Source organism: Pseudophryne corroboree, chromosome 1 (genome assembly GCF_028390025.1).
Source record: "Pseudophryne corroboree isolate aPseCor3 chromosome 1, aPseCor3.hap2, whole genome shotgun sequence".
Classification (NCBI taxonomy): domain Eukaryota; kingdom Metazoa; phylum Chordata; class Amphibia; order Anura; family Myobatrachidae; genus Pseudophryne; species Pseudophryne corroboree.
Genome location: NC_086444.1, coordinates 446,792,440 through 446,814,983, shown reverse-complemented (window position 1 = coordinate 446,814,983; position 22,544 = coordinate 446,792,440). Strand labels below are relative to the sequence as shown.

The following is a 22,544-nucleotide window of genomic DNA, read 5'->3' as shown; positions in this document are numbered from 1 at the left end:
CCAAGATCTTTCAGAGTATCCAGAATCTTAGATTTCCTTCAGGCAGGAATGGATAAGGGTTTGAAGGTGGCTTCCTTGATAGTTCAAGTTTCAGCATTGACTGTATGGTTTCAAAAGAAAATTGCCTTGGGATTTAAGTCTGGTCCTCAAAGCCCTTCAAGGGGCTCCGTTTGAACCACTTAAGAAAGTGGATCTTAAATGGTTGACAGCTAAAGTTCTCTTTCTACTGACTATGACATCAGCGAGAAGAGTATCAGATTTAGGAGCGCTGTCATGTAAATCTCCTTTTCTGTTTTTTTTTTTCATCCAGATAAAGCAGTTCTCAGAACTAGGTCTGGTTATCTTCCTAAGGTGGTATCTAAGTTTCACCTTAACGAAGAAATTGTAGTCCCGGCTTTTCAGGTATCGGGACTTTCTGCTGGAGAAGCGTCGCTGGACGTAGTCCATGCATTAAGAATCTACGTAGATCGTACCAGTGCCATCAGAAAGACAGATTCTCTCTTCATTCTCTATGGATTTCACAAGAGGGTATGGCCTGCTACTAAACAGACGCTAGCAAGATGGCTTCGAATGACGATTTCAGAAGCATACTTTCGAGCTGATCTCCCTGTTCCGGCTAATGTCTCTGCTCACTCTACACGTAAGGTAGGTCCTTCATGCGCAGCAAAACATTGTGCTTCAGCAGAACAGATATGTAAGGCAGCCACATGGTCTTCCATTAACACTTTCATTAGACATTATGCCTTGGATACCTTTTCCTCTCATGACGCTGAATTCGGGCGAAAGGTTCACCTATCTATTCAGGAGCGTCCCCACCACTAAAAATTGCTTTGGGAAGTCCCAATGTTATCCTGTGGATAACCTGTGGACCCTGCCGGAGAAATATACGTTATGGTAAGAACTTACCGTTGATAATAGTATTTCTTCTATTTCCACAGGGATCCCACCCTGACGCACCTGATTTGAGAATCTTTATACTCCCTAGCCTCTTCCCTCTTGCATGGAAGGGTGTGCATGTGTGTTCTTCTCGCCTGAATAGGGTTCTACATAATGCTCCTGCCTAAATGCTTTGGAAACAACTGATTTGACTGAGTCGGTGGACGGGATTATATGGACGAGCCGTTGCATCCTGGGAGGCCAGAAAGCTTGTGATCGTTTGGTAGCAATCCGCTGTCGCTCCATCATATCCCAATGTTATCCTGTGGAAACCTGTGGACATAGGAGAAATACCGTTATCAATGGTAAGTTCTTACCATAACGTATATTTACCTGTTCCAGGATCTACCGCGTTAAAAGAACCGGCTGATCGCAAGATTGACACTACGCTCAAATCCATATACACGGCTTCATGGGCGATACTACGTCCTACTATTGCCTGTGCATGGATTTCTAAAGCTATAGTAAAGTGGTCAGGCACGTTACTTGAGGATTCGGATACAATGGATAAAAGTGATGTTGAATTGTTTTTATGTAACATACAGGATTCTGCAGGATTTATGGTGGAATCCATGAAAGACCTGGGTTCGATTGCTGCAGGGATATCTTCCATGTCTGTCTCAACTCGCAGAGGACTTTGGCTATGCCAGTGGTCTGCCGACGCGCAATCCAGTAGAGGTGTGGAGAACCTACCCTACACAGTTCAGGCTCTCTTTGGTGAAGCGTTGGATACGTGGATTTCCATGGCAACTGCAGGTAAGTCACCTTTTCTTTCCGCAGCTGCACCTGCTACGAAGAAAGCTTTTTCTTCAGCCGCGTCACAGTCCTTTCAGACTGCTAAATCCAGAAAGACCAAGCCGTCTAACACCTTCTTTAGAGGAGGTCGGGCAAAATCCAAAAAAACCTGCTACTGATGGTTCCCAGGAACAGAAACCTGCTTCAGGTACATCAAAATCCTCAGCATGACGGTGGACCGCAAGGCCTTGAGGTCGGGCCGGTGGGGGCGAGGCTCAGACGTTTCGGCCACGTCTGGGTGTTGTCCGTCCTGTCCCCTGGGTGCAGGACATTGTGTCCCAGGGGCACAGGCTGGAGTTTCAAGAATTTCCCGCCTAACCGGTTCTCCAGATCAGGCTTGCCAGCTTTGCTGGCAGACAAGGCCGTCCTACAGGAAGCCATCCAGAAGTTGGTAGAGTCACAGGTCATTGTACCAGTTCCACCTCATCTGCAAAACAAAGGTTTTTATTCGAACCTTTTCGTAGTACCGAAACCGGATGGTTTGGTCAGGCCCATTTTGAACTTGAAATCGTTAAACCCCTTTCTGAGGGAGTTCAAGTTCAAAATGGAGTCCCTGAGGGTGGTGAACTCAGGTCTGGAGGAGGGGGAATTCCTGGTATCCCTGGATAACAGCAATGCGTACCTCCACATTCTGATTTGGCCACCGCATCAGGCTTATCTCCGATTCGCACTGTTGGACGGTCATTTTTAGTTCCAGGCACTGCCATTCGGACTCTCCACGGCACTGAGGGTGTTCACCAAGGTGATGGCGGAGATAATGGATCTCCGCAGGCAGGGGGTGAACATAATCCCATATCTGGACCATCTGCTAATAAATGCATCGTCCAGGGAGACGTTGTTGCAGTCCATTGTTCTCACGACTCATCTGCTCAGGGAAACCTTCCAAAGTCACATTTGGAGCCGACAAGTAGATTGTCTTTTCTGGGAATGATCCTCGACACGGAAGTGCAGAGGGTATTTCTGCCGGAGGAGAAAGCGCGGGTGATTCAAACTATGGTCCGGGACGTCCTGAAGCCAACCCGGGTATTGGTTCATCAGTGCATTCGCCTTCTAGGGAAGATGGTTGCCTCTTATGAGGCTTTACAGTACGGAAGGTTTCATGCTCCGCCCTTCCAGCTGGATCTTCTGGACAAGTGGTCGGGATCTCATCTACACATGCACCAGAGGATACGTCTGTCGCCTAAAGCAAGGATTTCACTCCTATGGTGGCTGCAATTACCTCACCTTCTGGAGGGCCGCAGGTTCGGGATTCAGGACTGGATCCTCTTAACCACGGATGCAAGTCTCCGGGGCTGGGGCGCTGTCACTCAGGGGGAAACCTTTCAAGGAAGGTGGTCAAGCCTGGAATCCAGTCTTCCAATAAACATTCTGGAGCTAAGAGCCGTCTATAACGGTCTTCTCCAAGCGGCTCATCTTCTGCGAGATCGAGTCATTCAAGTGCGGTCAGACAATGTAACGACGGTGGCCTACATAAACCGACAGGGCGGAACGAACAGCAGAGCTGTCAGAGGTAACAAGAATCATCCTCTGGGCAGAAAAAAACCCGTTGGCGCTGTCAGCAATCTTCATTCTGGGAGTAGACAACTGGGAAGCTGACTTCCTCAGCAGACACGATCTCCATCCAGGGGAGTGGGGACTCCATCCGGAGGTGTTCACTGAGGTAACAGATCTTTGGGGTGTACCTCAAATAGACATGATGGTCTCTCGAAGCTTCAGAGGTATTGTTCCAAGTCAAGGGACCCACAAGCCGTGGTGGTGGACGCCCTAGTGACCCCATGGGTGTTCCAGTCGGTGTACATGTTTCCTCCACTTCCACTAATTCCAAGAGTTCTAAAACTCATAAGGAGGACAAGAGTTCAGGCAATCCTCATTGCTCCAGACTGGCCAAGGAGCGCTTGGTACACGGATCTTCTGAATCTACTGCTGGAGGATCCGTTCGTTTATCAAGACTTACCACGGCTACGTTTGACGGCATGGAAGTTGAACGCCAGATCTTAGCTCGGAAGGGCATTCTGAACAAGGTTATTCCTACCCTGATACAGGCTAGAAAGGAGTAACGTCTAAACATTACCATCGTATTTGGAAAAAATATGTATCTTGGTGTGAGTCCAGGAAGTTTCCTACGGTGACGTTTCAACTGGAACGGTTTCTCCTCTTCCTACAAGTAGGTGTGGATATGGGCCTGAAGTTGGGATCCGTGAAGGTCCAGATTTCGACCTTATCCATTTTCTTCCAGAAACAATTGGCTGTACTCCCTGAGGTTCAGACTTTTTTGAAGGGAGTTTTGCACATCCAACCTCCCTTTGTACCGTCTACGGCGCCTTGGGATCTTAACGTAGTGTTGCAGTTCCTCCAATCGGATTGGTTTGATCCTCTATAGGAGGTTGAGGTCGAGTTTCTTACATGGAAAGCTGTCACTTTGTTGGCCTTAGCTTCTGCTTGACGTGTGTCGGAGTTGAGGGCTTTGTCCTGTAAAAGCCCCTACTTGATCTTCCATGAAGATAGAGCTGAGCTCCGGACATGTCAGCAGTTCCTTCCGAAGGTTGTGTCGACTTTTCATATCAACCAACCTATTGTGGTGCCAGTTGCTACTGACTCCTCAATTTCATCAAAGTCCTTAGGACTGCTTGGCACAGAAAATCGGACTCTCTGTTTGTCCTGCATGATCTCAAGAAAATTGGGTGTCCTGCTTCTAAGCAGACGATCTCTCGCTGGATCAGGTTCACTATCCAGCCTGCGTATTCTACGGCAGGATTGCCGTGTCCTACGTCTGTTAAGGCCCGCTCTACTCGTAAGGTGGGTTCTTCCTGGGCGGCTGCCTGGGGTGTCTCGGCTTTACAGCTTTGCCGAGCGGCTACTTGGTCAGGGTCGAATACGTTTGCTAAGTTCTACAAGTTCGATACATTGGCCTCTGAGGACCTAAGGTTTGGTCAATCAGTCCTGCAGGAGCCTCCACGCTCTCCCTCCCGTTCTGGGAGCTTTGGTACATCCCCATGGTACTAATGTGGACCCCAGCATCCTCTAGGACTTAAAAAAAAAATAGGATTTTAATTACCTACCGGTAAATCCTTTTCTCGTAGTCCATAGAGGATGCTGGGCGTCCGCCCAGCACTTCGTTATCCTGCAGTGGTTACTTGATTCAGTACGGCTATGTTCTTAGTTAAGTACTGTGTTGTTACTTGGTTAAGTAATGTTTTAAATCTGTTGCTGAGTTTCAAGCTAGTTAGCTTGGTTTGCTTTGTTGTGTGAGCTGGTGTGAATCTCGCCACTATCTATGTAAAATCCTTCTCTCGAAGTTGTCTGTCTCCTCAGGCACAGTTTCTAGACTGAGTCTGGTAGGAGGGCATAGAGGGAGGAGCCAGCCCACACTCTCAAACTTTTAAAGTTCCAGTGGCTCCTAATGGACCCGTCTATACCCCATGGTACTAATGTGGACCCCAGCATCCTCTACGGAATACGAGAAAAGGATTTGCCGGTAGGTAATTAAAATCTTATTTTTACGTGCACACAATTTTCTTTCTCACCTCCTCTCCTCCCATCTCCTTACTTACAAGTACCAGCAGCCTGGTGTTCATGCAGCTCAAAGCTGCTGTGTACCTTTGGTGTGGGGCTGGATGGTAGGAGGTGAGTGCCAGCAATTCACCAGGTTTGTTGACCATGGAGAAGGAGGTGGGTGTAGGGTCTCCGTGCTGTGTGAAGTCCCCAGTACTGGACACAGAAGCCGCATTCATGAGCCACTGCCAGGACATGTGTGCAGCATGGCTGGATCTACTGCTGGAACAAGGGCTGACAGTGGATGCCTGGTCAGTGGCAGATGCTGTGTTCAGAAGCGGAGACATGCCAACATGCCAGGAGCCACTGCAGGGTCAGATGCAGAGAGTAGGGTTGGCAGTGTTTGGCGCACTTTTTATACATGCACAGCTGATAGCCATTACAAAGACATTGGCCAGCAGCAGGGAATGTACCTTGACCAGGCCACCTTGCCTATTAAAAGAGGGGGTGACTATATCTACAGCAGTGCTGGCTCCTCTCTCACTTTACTGAAAGGGTTGGAGCAGTGAGCGGCAGTATCCAGGACCTACCCTTAGCCAAAAGGGTTATGCACTGAGGTAAGGCTGGCCATCAGGAGCTGCAGTATATGAAGCTGTGAAACTCCTCTCTTCACACTCTTCTCAGGGGCTTTACATAACTGGAAGTCTGGGATAAGTATCTTCCAATTTTTCTTAAGGGGGTACACACGGAGAGATTTCTGCAAGAGATGTGTGCGTCCTGGTCTGAATAACCCCCTGAGAGCGGAACATGTAATTGTGCATCAAGTCAGAGTAATGGGGTACCAGATACCCAGATAATTTAATCTGAGATAGGTCAAGGTGGTACAAAGACAGAGGTCCTTTCTTCTGAGTTATCTGGGTCCAGAACCTTTGGGTCTTTGGAATTTCCAACTTTGGCCAAGGCAATGGAGATGACTGCTTTAGGTTTTGAAAAGACTTCATTATGGTCTTTGGGAGGGCCAAAATGCTTACATGGTAGTTAATGGAGGAAATTGATTTGTCCGGTTTTTCTGAGTATGAAGTTTCCTCTGATGTGGAAGAACATCAGGAAGAGTCTAATTGTAAGTAGCCAGTCTCCTTAATAGAGAAGGAGTAAGTGTTCAAGGGGCATTTGACCTGGTCAGAGCTTTTTGGCAGGTGTTGGATCTTAGGTATGTAGACACTCATGAGATTCTCCTTGCTGATTTATTTAGAATCACGAGATTAAAGTAAAAAATCTATTTAATTAATCTACCCAATTATCAGATTTGTTGACTGAACCTTGGTTATATCCTGATGAATCACAGGTGTCACGCAGATATCTCTCAATGTATCCACTACATAACAAGGAAATAGCCTATAGAGAATGCACTGAAATTGTATGTTCCTTTACATTGTTTATCTAATACTACCGCTCTCCCGATTCCCTAGTCCAGATGGTGTCTCCTTAAGTGAAGGCCCAGGCTAGAAGCGCAGGTATTTGGAAATCAATTTATGTAGCTGTAGGGGCCAGTATTTCTTCTGCTTGGTTAGCTAAAGCAATGAAAAAGTAGGCTGTCCTTTTGTCCACCCTTTAGACAGGGGCAGTCATCTACATCCTTTCAGGCAAAGGTACAGGCACCTTCTATCATATAGGGACCAGTGGAGAAGGTTCTCCTCAAACAAATGGGTGACCGGTATAATGGAAAGAGGTTATAATGTCAGTCTTTTAGGTCATTCACCAAAAACATACTTTTTTACAAGGTTACCAAGCAACGGAGAAAGGTACCTGGTTTAAAATCAATTAGTGCCCTTCTGTACTCCACAGTGATTGTTCCAGTACCAGAAAGTAAAAAAATCAATGGGATTTTACTTGTCTATTTTTAGTCCAAAAACCAGTTAGGAGTCACAAACCTACCTTAAATCTAAAGGATTTAGGGGTCTCTTTACTAAGCCTTGGAGAGAAATAAAGTGGACAGAGTACCAGCTAATCAGCTCCTAACCTGTAATATGGCAGTTAGGAGCTGATTGGCAGGTACTTTATCTCTGTCCACTTTAACTCTCTCCAAGGCTTAGTAAATACACTCCTTAAATAAAAGACTACAAATTCAAGATGGAATCTGTAAGGTCAGTCATAAATTAAATGGTGGTGAGTTTTTGGCATGTATATACATTAATGATGCCTACCTCCACGTGCCCATTTGGGAAGGACTTCAGTGTCTTTTTAAAATTTGCAGTCAAAGGGAGGTATTTTCATTTTGGGACTATCACTTTCAGCTGAGCCACAGCCCCTTATATTTTTACAAAGGTCATGGCAATCATGACTTCCTTAGATACAAATTTGATTACTATTATTTACATAGATGATTTGTTTTTCTAAGCAGATTTAGAAAAGGTTAAGTACATATGTTAAGGGCAGTGGAAGTGCTAGAATATCTTGGCTGGGTTAAGGCAGGATATTTCTTATCCATGGCTGATAATCACAATGTTATACTGAACCATCATCTTCAGATACTTTGGTTCAGAAAGGAAACATGACTTCTAATCCATGGTTTAGAACTAAGAACAGTTCTAAATACATTGAAAAAAGCACAGTCTCTTATTCAGGGAAAATACAGTTGGACAACGCTACAGTGGTAGCATACATAAATCATCATGGAGGGACAAACAGTTTTCTGGTAATAAGAGAATCTTTCCAGATTCTGTCTTGGGCCGAGATTCATGTTCCAGTGGTATGCAGTCTATAGATCTACAGTCTTGATAGGGTGACACTAAATGGTCGACATGCATTAGGCCGACATGGTCAAAAGGTCGAAGTAGGAGTTTCTGACTCCCAGGTGACACCTGCTGGCCCTGAGGCAAAATTCCAAGTTTATCCCATTTGGGAATAAAGGGTTCAAAATTAATCAAATGCTCTAGCGCAAACTGTCTGACCCGAAGCCAAAAGGCTCTAACTAGAGGGCAAGACCATAACCATTATCAAGATCTGCATTGTCCTTACTACAGCAAGGACATCTATGGGAAGAAGAACCCATCAAAAAACTATGATGGGGGCTAATATATGTCCTATGATAAATATTTAAATATAGCGCCCTATAAAAGCTTGCTGGGAGAAGGAGACAATAATCCGCTAGGGCTCTAAACATAGTTTTCCCCAATTCTTATGCTCCCATGAGTGCTCAGGAAGATAAAGTAGGAAGGAATTTCAGTAATCTTAGTAGCATCAGACCTGCCTCAGAGATACTAAACATGCCAGTGCGTCCAGGAGTCAAACTTCCACTTATACAAGAGGGACATCCATTAGTTAAATTTAATAGTATGGCTCTTGAAGGCAAGAGCTTAAAGAATTTTTTTTTTTTGATGCAGTAGTCCAGACTATGATAACAGCTAGAAAGAAAATATTTTCACTTTTCAGACAACTATTCTAAAGTCTGCAAGAATTATACTGCTTGGTGTAATGAATCGAAAGTTTCAGTTTCATCTTTTCTACTGCAGGGTCCACAGGTTATCCACAGAACAACATTGGGATATGAGGTAGCAACAGCGGATTGGCACCAAACGATCAAAGCTTTCGGTCTCCCAGAATGCAACGGGCCCGTCCATATATCCCCGCCTCCTGGCTCAGGCAATTCAGGTGCAGACAGGAGCGGTTCTAGGCACGGGTGGCCGGGGCGCTGCGGCCCGTGGGCGCGACCGCAGGCGCCAACCCGCACCCTGCTCCCCAGCTGCTGCAGGCTGTGTGGGCGCCCACTGCAGCCGGCGCCACTGTCAGACGCTAGAGGTCATAATTGACCTCTATCTCTGTGCAGCGCTGCTATGGGAGAGAAATCATGACGTGTCTCCCATAGAGAGGAGTGGGGGCTCGTAAGTTTTGTGGTATTTTTTTTCCTTTTTGTGTTTGTAAGTGTCGCTTTTGGGGGCACAACTACAGGGGGCAAATCTACTGGGGGCACAGCTACAGGGGGGCATAACTACTGGGGGCACAACTACAGTGGCCATAAGTGTGGCCACACCCCTTCCCTATGAAGCCACACCCCTAATTTTGAGCACATGCCTTCGGCGCGCACCAACTCTGTTTTACTGGGCGGCAAAGGAAACTTTCGTCCTGGGCACCACAAGGTCCAGAACTGGCCCTAGGTGCAGATATGTACTTTGTCAGTTTATTTTTAAAGAAGATTGACTCTGATCCCAGAGTTGAAGACCTTCTTACAGCCTCCATATATGCATCCCATGGGATCTGAGGGGGTAATTCAGACCTGATCGCTCGCTAGCGTTTTTTGCAGCGCTGCGATCAGGTCAGAACTGCGCATGCATATGCACCGCAATGCGCAGGTGCGTCACACAGGTATAAAGCGGATTACCGCTCAGCGATGGGTTTGTGCGAAGAATCCATTCACACGGGCGATCGCAAGGAGATTGACAGGAAGAAGCCGTTTGTGAGTGCTAACTGACCGTTTTCTGGGAGAGGTTGGAAAAATGCAGGCGTGTCTGTGCATTTGCAGGGAGGGTTCCTGGCGTCAATTCCGGTCCCGGACAGGCTGAAGTGTTCGCAGTGGCTGAGTAAGTCCTGGGCTACTCAGAGACTGCACAAGATCTATTTGTACAGCTCTGCTACACATGCGTTCAGCACACTTGCAAAGCGAAAATACACTCCGCTATGGGCGGCGACTATCTGTTCGCAGCAGTGCAAAAAAAACCTAGCGAGCGATCAGGTCTGAATTAGGCCCTAAGTCTTGTGTCTGGTTCAGTTACCCCTCTTTGAACCTTTACAGAAGGTGGACCTGACCCTTATAACTTGGCTTTTGTGTTCTTTAAGCTAACTCATCAGCTAGAATACTTTCAGAAAATGGAGCTCTCTATTAGGGCAGTGTTATGTACACTGTCATCTTTTTAACCTAAAGCGATGTTAGCATTTCCTCTTATTACAATTTCTTGATTAGGGACTTTTGCTAAATCAAGTAAGATGATGGGTCAGTTGTCTGTGATGAGAGTGTTAAGACTTTATCTTGAGAGGACTGCCAAAATAATGATAGGTTATTTAGCATCCAAACAGACCATAGTCAGATGGCTTAGAGCCACAATTCAGCATGCATATCAGGGAGCTAAACGACCTATTGCAGCTAGGATTTTAGCTCATTCCGCTTCGTAGGACTTCGTGGGTGGTGTGGCAAGGAGCTTCCGCAGAGCAGTTATATGGTCCTCTGTTCATGCGTTCACAAAATTTTACAGATTTCATGACCTTGTATTCAGGAATGCTGCTTTTAGAGAGTATTGTTCAAGGAGGGGCATACCATCACCTGGGGGCAGCTTGTATACATCCCCATGATCAAGAAGTGTACCCCAGATTGAGGAAGGAGAAAATCATTTTTGGGGGTTATTTACCATTAAACCTCTACTATGATCCCACCTGTATTTGGTTATGAGAGAGAATGGTGTGACTTCTGTTCTTATTATTCTTCCACATATACTTTGTGCTTTTCAATTTTAACTGACTAAAGAGTTGGATGGGTGGAGCTTTACACTAGAAAAGTTAACTGGTTAAGTGCTAGCTCCTAAACCCTCACTAAACGCCATGGTTGAAAAGTGTCCTCCGAGAGTGTGGAATGCATGTGGATTTACACGTGCACAGTAAGAGCATCCAAAATCCACTGGCAGGCAGGCCGGCGCCATTTTTTAATCTCTGAACGGCTGTGTGTGACGTCACGCAGCCGCCCTGAAAACGCTCCTGCCATGCCCCCATTTTGACCACCATGCCGAAATCACCGGCTTCACTAAGAGGCATACTGGTGTTCCACCTGTTAGAAAAACTCAGGTATGGCATATTAAAATGGCTTGCCCTGCTAGTACTCTCCTCAGGATTTGTCATTTCCAATAATACAACTAATATTGGGGCAGATGTATTAACCTGGAGAAGGGATAAGGAAGTGATAAACCAGTGATATGTGTAAGGTGATAAAGGCACCAGCCAATCAGCTCTAATATGTAAATTAACAGTTAGGATCTGATTGCATGCTGCCTTTATCACCTTGCACATATCACTGGTTTATCACTTCCTTATCCCTTCTCCAGGTTAATACATCTGCCCCAGTGTGAGAGCAGTACAACTGGGGGATTTTGAACACGTCCCATGTTTTGCATACACAATAAACTTGGTGGTATAGAATGATTATTTATTTATTTTTTAAATGACAGTGGCATACAGGAGATGCTGTCTGTGGCCTGAAAAATTGCTGGACATTTTTGGCATTCAACAAATATATGTAGAAGATTACAGTGGCAGCAAGAACAGTTCAATTTGCCATGCCACCAAGCAAGAGTTAGTAACCATGTAGAATTCCACCCTTTATATGCTTCAGTGAATGTAGGAACAACAACAAGCCATCCAAACCTACACAACAAGCCATGACATAGGAATAGGAGGGGGAATGAACCTTAGTCCATACTTTCCATTTTATTGAAGCTACTGAAACCATTTGAGGTAGCAACCAATGAAGTGAGTTCAGACACTGTCAGCCTGAGTGAGGTGATTCCCTTAATTAAACTTTTTGAAAAACGAAGAGGAGGTGAAATGAAACAATTCCGATATCATCTATGAGACACCTGAGACATCTACTTCAGTTTCTGGAGAAACTTTTTCCCAGAGACCTACTGGTGAGGAGGATGAGTCAACTCAGTGCACCAGAGTGAAACAACATTATGATTTCTGGTCAGGTTTAAAAGAATTGCCCAAAATTATTGAAACATCTACTATGACTCAATCTGATACAGCAACCATCAACAGAATGGTGGAGGATTATTTTAATGACCATGTACAAATTAGCATGTCAGACAGTCTCTTTGGACACTGGGAGGAAAAAAAGCCAATTTGGAGCCCCTTGTACAAAGTGGCTTTGCTTTACTTAAGTTGCCCATCCTACATTGTGTACTCAGAAAGAGCGCAGCTGGGAACTTTGTGAGCGATCGGCATAGGAGGCTACTTCCTAAAAATGTGGAAAAGCTGATTAAAAAAGCTTCATAAAAATGAACTACAAATTCCACGAGAAAGACCTTTCCCACCAATTACATCAAAGTACAGACACTTCTGTAATGGTGGATTCCAGTGGGGATGAGTTAATATTGTCTGATGAGGTGAGAAATCAGATGAGAAGAATGACATCTTTCAGTTGTATAGAGGATTGACAGCACTGTTCGCTGCTTTAAGCCCATTGGTAGCTTGTTTTTGTGGAGGGCCCAAACATAGCTGAAGTGCTTGGTTTGTTACACTGTGCATGTCCTTTTTACTATTAATATAATGGTGGGAGGGCCCAAAGACAATTCCATCTTGCACCAGTTTTCAATATGGACTGTATTTTTGGTGGGCATTGGTGATGATCTTTTTTTGCATAGACAAACATTTTAATTGGTTATTGGTAATACATTTCTAATTTGCAACACATTTTTAAACAGAAATTACTAAATAACTGCTACATGTTTGTGCCGCTGCTCTAATGCTTAGTTTAGCCAGCCTTTGACCAATATTGGTGAACAATATTGTGAGATGTGAAGTGGTCAAAACTGATTGGAAATTTATATTATTGAGGTTAATAATACTATAGGAACAAAGGGCCTTATTCAGCTTCGGTTGCAAAATTGCAAATCAGCTGATTACTATAGTGTGATTGCAGGCCAGAAGTGGCCGTTTGTGGGAGGTTACATGGAGTAGTTAGGAAAAACGCAGGCGTGTCATGGCCATTTGCGGGGCGTGCATCTGAAGTCAGCTGTGATCGCTGCAATCATAACCATGGTGCTGCTGCAACTGCTGCCACATATATCCTGCATATGCATGGGTCAACTGGAGTTGTTGATGGTACTCGATTTTCTGCAGATGGATCGCAACTCTGACTGCATACACAGAGTTGTGAATGCATCGGTGAGTGTCTTTTACATTTCTGGATGGCTCTTCATATGCCTTTTTAAGCAGAAACAGTTCTGAGAAAATCACATTTTCTGTCTCAATAGCGATCCAAGATGTATGAGGTCCAAAACAGGCCCAAATTATATGATTTTAGCTGTTTTTAGCAATTTAAAAAAAAAATAACCAGATCTAAACCCAAAACACGTGACAGTGGTTTTGCCAAAACAGGGGTTCGTGCACATCTCTAGTATATTGGTAGGAATGTTTTCACTCCACCAAACTTACCTCTTCTACCTGTGCAAAACTCTGCTCCTTCTTAAACTTCCTTTATTCTGCTACAACCCATTATCCTTACAGAAATGTAGGCACACTCTGAAATGGAGGCTCTTGATGTCTCCAAAGCCACTTTTGCACTGTGCAGTGTTTGTGCTCCTCTTCACCTCCCTGCAGGGTCGGACTGGCCCACAGGAGAACAGGGAAAACCACCAGTGGGCCCTTCTGCCTATCGGCCCTCCTCCTCCTCTAGGGATCAAGTTCCAGACCATCCTAGTGCACTGGATTTATGCATTATACATATGTTACATTATACTTCACAATAATTTGGTTTATTATATATTTACCAAGGGGCACAGAACATGTAATGGTTAGCCACTCCTCTGTGGCGGCTGGCCATGCCCCCACTGGAACCTGACTACACCTTTAAGCATGGGCCCCTACAGCAGCATTCCCCTGGTGGGCCCTTCATGCCCCAGCCCGACACTGCCTCCTTGCATAAAAAGTCGTGTTGCCATTTTAACAGACCTTTATGTTTTGGTTGCTATAAAAATATATTTGCTGCTGGTATATTAACTCGTGGTAAGCTTAGCTACTCCCAAACAGTCTTCATTTGTAAATGAGAAGATGATAATAGATTAACACAAGATATTAATTGATGAATGCTATACATGTAATATTGATACATATGTAGAACCTTCTGTAAATAATATCTGCCTACACTTATATGCTCTTTATATGTTCACAGTGTCTTCTAAAAAATTGTATAACGTACAGTATGGATAGCATTATCCCACATCTATAAATTACCTTAATTAACTCCCCGGCTGGACAGTCCATCCATTCTGATCCTTGAACTTTGACTTGGAAGGTATTTGGCGCTAGGCAGCGATGGAGGTAACAACGACCTGTGATATTCTCATGCTTTAATCCCTGTATTATGTACAGGAAGAACGTATTTTTATTCTTTATGTGTAAATAATATATGTTATTGGGAGGGAAGTTTGGTTCAAAAGTTCAGCCCAAGGAAAATAACTGCTTGTGTCTGGTCTAAAGATTCACTGATTCTTCAACAGTATTTTTACGTTTTCCATTATACAGTTGTTGCTTTTGTTGTCATTATGTTTTTCTTTTTATTTACTTCAATGTGTTTGTTTTTCTTCTCTCTTGGCAGCAGACACTGGATACTCAATCCTCCCTTCCAGTTACGTCTGTATAGAAAATAAATCTCTGGAAAGCATAAAAGTCACTCGCCCTTCCTCCAGGCATCTTCCGTATGTGGAAGATAGCTGTGTTTATTTTTATTTTTTTTATATCCTATAGTGACTTGGCTGCAGATGTGGCTTCTGCAATTCCAGGAGGAAGTGGATTCTCTCTCCTGAACTTCCTCCAGTACGGTGCCATAACACTATCTGTCAGGGATCATCAGCCTGTTGCAGTAAAATTCTTCTTTTTGCGAGAAGCACATTTGGGGGCAGTAATAAGGTGCCATCAATTTGGGGGATAGTCTGGGCATGTCCACATGGGGCACACATGTCATGACCCTAGGCATGTTGATGCAGTAGTGGTGCACGACGGTATATATGTCTGACACAATTCCACATGTATGCTCAGTCAGACGCATCTCAAGATGCCTCCAGCTCTGCAACATTAGCATATGCACCAGGTTTCCGACAGGATATAACACCAGAAGGCTACTTCAGATCCCAAAGGATCTGCGTCCTGATGCGACACATGATGCAGGACAGCATCAGACTGTCAGAGATTGACAGTCTGATGTCATTTTTGCTGGGGAGGGGACAGCGATGGCCTCCATTTGTGAAACAGGCGTGTCACTGCTGTTTTGGAGGAGGGAAAAGGCCAGTATCTCTGTCGTTAGATGGAGATTTCCTGACTTCTTGCGAGGATCAGCAACGGGCAGCTTGCGTGACCCCCATGGGTGCCATATGCCACCCAATGGTGTTGCAGTGATCTGATACTGCATCCTAAGTGGCAGCTTGGATCACTACTGCATTAGGAGGCTTCTACTTGTAAAAGACGCCTCCTGCTGCATTTACATACAGAGTTATCGCAATCTGGGATTGCTGTATTCTTGTCCTAACTGCAGGAAGGGAGGATTAGCACCAATAGTATCTAATGCCATGGAGGAGGCATACCTAATGGTAATAATTACATTTTTCTGCCCTTGAGGTGACCTAACTGTACCTACCTGAGGAAGACTTTATTGAAATACCTCATTAATACATTGTGTACCACTCTTGGCAAGCTCTTCCTACCAGCAATAAGCAGCAATAGCTGATTATGTGGCAAAACATGTTTTTTTTTTAATTAACCTGTTTCTAATATACATACCATGCATACTGTACCATAGAAGAATACACTATGCCACAGAGGCTGATATGTTGCAAGCACCATTTATGCATACATGATCCTCAGCTGCCTCTGGTCCTGGTGACACTACACTACAATACTACATTTTAGTGCACCTTAAGTTACTGAGTAGTAGTGGTAGGTGTACATTGTACCTTTGTGAGGTTTGAGAAGAAGCAGCGACTCTGGGGGTGGTAAATTTCGTCTTGTCCTTGGTTGTCCTGCTTCAGCCAGCACTCACCCTGCAAGAGATTGCAGTGTTATCCAGCCACGTTAACGCATTACATTGTCATAAGAAATGTAGGCTTTAAAGACTTACCCCATGTAGGAGTGGCTTGTAAATATGGCATCCATCCAAGAATGCATCCGTTGAGCAGTTACCCTTGTCCAAATGCAGATGGTGACAGCCAATATGACTATTGGGAGAGAAGATTTGAGAACTGCACTCCTGTACCGAGCGGAGGGGTCATGCAACAATTGGCAACACTCACCTCTTATCTCTGCAGAAGAAACCGGATGTTTCTTGACATGTAAGAGGAAGACCAAAAGAAACACCAGCTCCTGAGAACAATATGGATTACCATTAATATCAATGACAGAGAATCCTTTGTGCTGTGTTTCCCCCTCAGGATTGAGGTGGTAATAATATGGTAATACACCATCACCAGACACTATACTCTTACTATGCTCTCACCTTTTCCCCACATAAACTGACTGCTGATGCTTGTATTAACCCCATACCAGCCCATGTCTTGAAAGGCAGCCAGTGTAATTGGGTCAAGGAATGTTAGGTGTGGAGGGCTGAGTGAGGCTGTCAGGATCGATCCTTGCATGAATCGTGATTCCCAGTGGGAAGAAGTTGGGGTTTCCTGTGTGAATCAAGAACAATTTTTAAACAGCCTCAGGTTACATTTATTTTTTTGTAAACAATTTACAGTAGTGCTGTTTAAATATAAATCCTTAATTACAAAAAAAGTCTCTCTGACAGATAATTTCACATATTGATCCCGCTCCCACACATAAAATCTAGTGTAGATCTGTAAAAATCCTTTTCTGTTCCCACCATTGAACAACCATTCCAGTGCATCATTTATCAGTCAGTATATTATTGGTCTACATATGCTCCTTACTGCACAGCAGAGAATGGGATTTTATGTGGGATAGTATAATCAGCAACATTATCTGAAGATAGACATCTCCTTTACATATTGCAAGATTATGTTACATCCAGTGACAAGAACCAAAAAAGTATACCTTTTTATTTGTCATACTATTGTGTCAAACACAGCTTAATACCTTTGGTATCGCTTCATAGAGAAATGAGGAGGGGTGGTGGAGTTCCAGTTGCCCAGAACCCCCCAGCCCAGCACAGCTTGCAGAACCAAGCTGCTACACATGCCTAGAGGCAGCAGCTTCCTAAGCCAATCAGTGCACATGACCAGAGTGAGAGACCAGAAAGCAGCTGCTAGCAAGAGAAGACAGGTGTTTTAACATCAGGTTGGACAGTGTGTCCTCAGAAATCTCATATCTGTCTGTTATTGGTTATACTATGTATGTAAATGTATGTATAATAGGATGTTTAGTCTTTTCCTGAACAGTTTTGTTATTTATATGACATAAAATAATTACGTGTCTTTTACAAAAACTTAATTTATTACACTCTCTCCCCTTCAGCCTATACAGGTTAGGATTGAAATGCTGGTGGTTGGGATGCCGGCGATCAGAATACTGACTGCGGCATCCCGATGATCAGAATCCCGACAGGGGGAGGTAAGTATAATGACCTTCCCCCACTGGCTCCCTAACCCTCTCTTCTAGCAGCCTAAACCTAACCCTCTCAACGCTGCCTCCTAACCCTCCCCTGCAGCCTAAACCTAACCCTTCCTCGCAGCCTAACCCTCCCCAGTGGTGCCAAAACTCTCACCCCACAGCCTAAACCTAACCCTGCCTGGGGGGGCCTAAACCTAATTCTCACTCCCTGCAGCCTAAATCTAACCCCCCAGGGCCACAGCCTAACCCTCTCTCCGCAGCCTAAACCTAACCCCCTGAGCGGCTTACCTCTCGGGCGGTCAGGCGGATGCTCAGTCGGGGTCCTGGCAGTTGGGATGCCAGTATCCGCATTCCGAGTAGAGTTGAGATTCTGGCATCGGGATCCCGACCGCCGGAAGTCCTGTCGGGATCCTCCTATGCAATAGACCAGTGTCTCCGAAACTTCAACAACCCCTAGCTGTGCATGTTTCACAGATCTGCTTAGTATCCCAACTCAACAGGGTTCTCAAGGCACCCCAACAGTCCAGGTTTTAAGTTTATCCATGCTTGACCACAGGTGACTTAATTAGCACCTCAGTCTATTTGATTTAACTGTCTCTACTGACCCATGGATATACCTAAAACCTGGACTATGTTTGAGAACTTCTGAGTTAGGGTAAAATGAGGACATGTAATGATAATCAATAAATACATCTCTCCAGAGCCGGCCTTAACCAATATGATGCCCTAGGCAAGATTTTGGCTGGTGCCCCCTAGCACCACCGCAAGTTCTGCAGGAGATGTCTGGCATGAGTCAGCTGGCAGCTCTGCTAACGTTGGGTGCCTTTTTATTTATGAAAATGCATCTTATTTGCATTACTGTGTGGCTAGGATGCACAAGCAGCTTCCGCTGATAAAAATGATATGCAGCATGCCTATATTTTGTGTGCGACTGCGGCTGTATTTGCATACGAAATGCTACATTACAGTGATTTCCAGGAATACACTGCAACGTAGCATTTCGTATGCAGATACAGCCTCAGTCACACACAGAATATAGGCATGCCGCGTATCATTTTAATCAGCAGAAGCTGCTGGTGCCCCTAAGCATACCAAATGCCCTAGGCATTTGCCTAGTATGCCTAAGGCCGGCTCTGCATCTCTCCCCCATTCTCCCTTTGGTAAAATCTTCCATCGCTTTTTTTTCAGATGAACTAATATCTAAATATTACATATAGCACAAATAAACTGATCTCTATTTTACTAAGCCCCAAATCTTTACATTTTAGTTTAAATATTACTGTCAATATATTTCTTATACAGATGTGTCCTCATACATCATGCCTCAGCACGAGATGCCTGGCATGAGTCAGTGAGCAGCTCTGCTAATGTCGAGTGTAATTTTTACAGAGAATGCATATTATTCGCATTGCTATATGACTAGGATGCACAAGCAGCTTATGCTGATTAAAATGATATGTGGCATGTCTATTTTCTGTGTTCGATTGCGGCTATATCTGCATGTGAAATGCTAAGTTACAGTGATTTCCAGGAAAACACTGTAATGTAGCATTTCACATGCAGATACAGCCGCAGTCACACACAGAATATAGACATACCGCATATCATTTTAATCAGCATAAGCTGCTTGTGCTTCCTGTTTGCATAGCAATACGACTTAGATGCATTTAAATGGAAATGTTGCACATAAAGACGGTTGGCACTACACAGGGCGTGACTAGAAGGACTGTTTAACATGATTGCAGCAAGGATGCAGGAGGACACATCTGTAGGATGAGACGGATGATAGAGCATCCACTTGCCCTGTTACCTGATTCTCCAGGGGAGCCCCAATATTGTCTCCACCTAGGTGCTCCCCCATTTTCTGCATCACATTTGGAGTGTAAATGCGGAGTTGACCATTTTCATCTGTATTTGTCACACGGGACCGAGAAGAGCACTCTTGTCCTGTGAAAACAAATGAAAAGAAGTTGTTTTACAGTATACAAAATGGAAACTGATAAACAAAAGAATATTTCCAACTGGTGGCAAAGGGTAAATAGTATTAGGTTACCTGGGGTTGGGGCTGATGTGCCGGTGGTCGGGATGCCAGCGGTCAGAATACTGACCGCAGCATCCCGATGGTTACAATTCTGACAGGGGTCGGGTAAATTTGTTAAACTTGCCCCCCTACTCCCCTAACCCTTACTTTATGTAGCTTAAACCTAGCCCTCCTCCCGCAGCCTAACCCTCCTCGGTAGTGCCTAAACCTAACCCTCCCCCGCAGCCTTACCCTTCCCAGGGGTGACTAAACCTAAACCCCCTTCCCGCAGCCTAACCATCCCCCCACAGCCTAACCCTAGCCCTCCCCCAGCAGCCTTACCCTTCCCAGGGGTGACTAAACCTAGCCTCCCTTCCCGCAGCCTAACCCTCCCCCCGCAGCCTAACCCTAATCCTCCCCCAGCAGCCTAACCCTTCCTGGGGATGCCTACACCCCTTTCCCACAGGCTAAACCTAGCCCACCTCCCGCAGGCTAAACCTAGCCACTCTCCCCGCAGCCTAACCCTAACCATCCCCCCCGCAGCCTAAACTTAACCCTCTCACCGTGGCTTACCTTTCCGGTGGCCTGTCAATTAATCGCTCGGCTGTCAGGATTCTTGCGCTGGGCCTGTGTCTTTAGTCGGGATGCCAGCACGGGCATTCCAAGCAGCAACGGGATTCCGTCGTATGTTGACTGCCGGGATCCTGACCGGATCCCGCTGTGACGGTTGCAGAGTACAGCTACACAAACATTTTGAATTGTCTAACCTTACCACTGTTCTAAAACTTATAGCAACGTATGGCATTAATTATAATTTTACATTGTGTAAATCAACTGTTATGGATAACTCAGTGTAAAATTATGGTTCTAAAGTGACAATGCTCAATCATTATTACCTGATTCGTAGGAACTACAGTCTATCCAGTGCTCAAAAAGGATGCTTGAGAATCCAAGAGCATGGAGCATCTCATGCAAAGATACCTGCAATATGTGGGGATAGAATATTTATCTACATGAATATGACACAGGTGACAGAAATAAATTGCAAAGTGTGAACAGAAGTCATTTTATCCAACTTAAGTAAATGATGGTATGTTACTGATTGCAAATAAGTGCATTTAAAGACTATAGTGATCATTATTATGAAAATATCAGCTTGTAGAAATTAGGTTACATACTGTAGACTCATACCTGTACAATGTGTCTGTGCTGGTACACTCCCTCTCTCAGACGCTTTGGACAGAACACAATAACCCCAGCGATGGGACGACTTGAGTGGTCCAACTGACAGTATGATGCATAGGCAATAACTGAGGGCTTAGAAGATGTGACATTATGAGCTGTGACAGTGGACATAGCATTAGATAGAGAAAGAACTGAGTACTGTAGCTGATTTTGGCATGCAACTTATGAATATACATTCTAGGTGGCAAAGTAGCTTATGGTGAGATAAAAGTTGATCAATAATCTCTATAAAATGATCATAAACTAAATATACCAAATTTACCACATGGAGGTTCCCCAACTTTGACCCCTCAAACAAACCAAGAACAAAACATATTTTCTAAGTCAATCCAAAAGCAGCGGCACAAATGTATCACACGTAAGTCATCATACAGTATTCCTGGGCAGAAAAGACCAATTTAGAAAATCAAGGTAGTAAGCACAGATACATTCGAGCGGGTTTCATTTAAATTACTTCATTAATTATTAGCAATTATATAAATTCCCCCCCAATTATTTAAGTAGGAAAGGAAATGTTAAACCCCATAGCTGTATTTAATTAAGTTCTGTTTTGTTAATAGACACCCTTTACACAAATATAAGGAAGTGCTCACCTTCCATTTATTTTTAAAATGTTTTGGACTGATAAAAAGTGTTTGCTAATAGTCACTTCAGTCACTTTTGCTATTGCAGATCATTCAAAAGAATGTCTGATCTTTCAGCTATTAATGCTGTGAGATACATATGCCTTATTATCCTTACAAATGTGCCAGCATATTATACTGGTGATTATGATTTAAACTAATTATATAAAATGACAATAAATGTGGGGAACACTTGATACATAAGGTCGGGAATAACAACTTGCTTCTGGTGAGGAGTGTGAGTGGTGATATATAAGGTCGGAAATAACAATTATTGCTGCTGAGGTGAGTGTGAGTGGTGATGCATAAGGTCAGAAATACTAATTGTTGCTGGTGAGGAGAGTGTGAGTGGTGATACATAAGGTCATAAATAATCATTGTTGCTGGTGAGGAGAGTGTGAGTGGTGATACATAAGGTCATAACTAATCATTGTTGCTGGTGAGGAGAGTGTGAGTGGTGATACATAGGTCATAAATAATAATTGCTGGTGAGGAGAGTGTGAGTGGTGATACATAAGGTCATAAATAATCATTGTTGCTGGTGAGGAGAGTGTGAGTGGTGATACATAAGGTCATAACTAATCATTGTTGCTGGTGAGGAGAGTGTGAGTGGTGATACATAAGGTCATAAATAATCATTGTTGCTGGTGAGGAGAGTGTGAGTGGTGATACATAGGTCATAAATAATCACTGCTGGTGAGGAGAGTGTGAGTGGTGATACATAAGGTCATAAATAATCATTGTTGCTGGTGAGGAGAGTGTGAGTGGTGATACATAAGGTAGGGAATGACAAGTGTTGCTGCTGGTGAGGAAAGTGTGAGTGGTGATACCTTATGTCAGGAATAGCCATTGTTGCAGCTGGTGAGAAGAGTGTGAGTGGTGATACATAAGGAAGGGAAGAACAATTGTTGCTGATGGTGAGGGAAGTATGAGTGGTGATACATATACACCAGAAAAGGCTTTATACTGCCAAATATATAAAGTCACAGACGTGCGACCTGCAAATGACACAGACACAGACTCTGCTATGTCCAACTCAACTAAAAAGAGTCACAGCCAGGTAATTTTCTCTCTGATTTAATATTTACTTACTGGAAAACATGTATGAA

General features: G+C 44.3%; 1 protein-coding gene across 1 annotated transcript in view; it reads right to left on the bottom strand.

Moving 5' to 3' along the window:
• CIROP (ciliated left-right organizer metallopeptidase) overlaps nucleotides 1-22,544 on the bottom strand; it is a 42,479-nt gene that overhangs the window by 11,165 nt on the left and 8,770 nt on the right. Inside the window, exons 5-12 of the mRNA XM_063913549.1 lie at nucleotides 20,759-20,884; nucleotides 20,464-20,548; nucleotides 19,358-19,494; nucleotides 16,472-16,646; nucleotides 16,269-16,338; nucleotides 16,097-16,193; nucleotides 15,933-16,019; nucleotides 14,218-14,340 (exon numbers count right to left, since the gene is read on the bottom strand). Of these exons, the coding sequence (XP_063769619.1) occupies nucleotides 14,218-14,340; nucleotides 15,933-16,019; nucleotides 16,097-16,193; nucleotides 16,269-16,338; nucleotides 16,472-16,646; nucleotides 19,358-19,494; nucleotides 20,464-20,548; nucleotides 20,759-20,884 (900 nt within the window). The remainder of the gene's footprint in view (nucleotides 1-14,217; nucleotides 14,341-15,932; nucleotides 16,020-16,096; nucleotides 16,194-16,268; nucleotides 16,339-16,471; nucleotides 16,647-19,357; nucleotides 19,495-20,463; nucleotides 20,549-20,758; nucleotides 20,885-22,544) is intronic.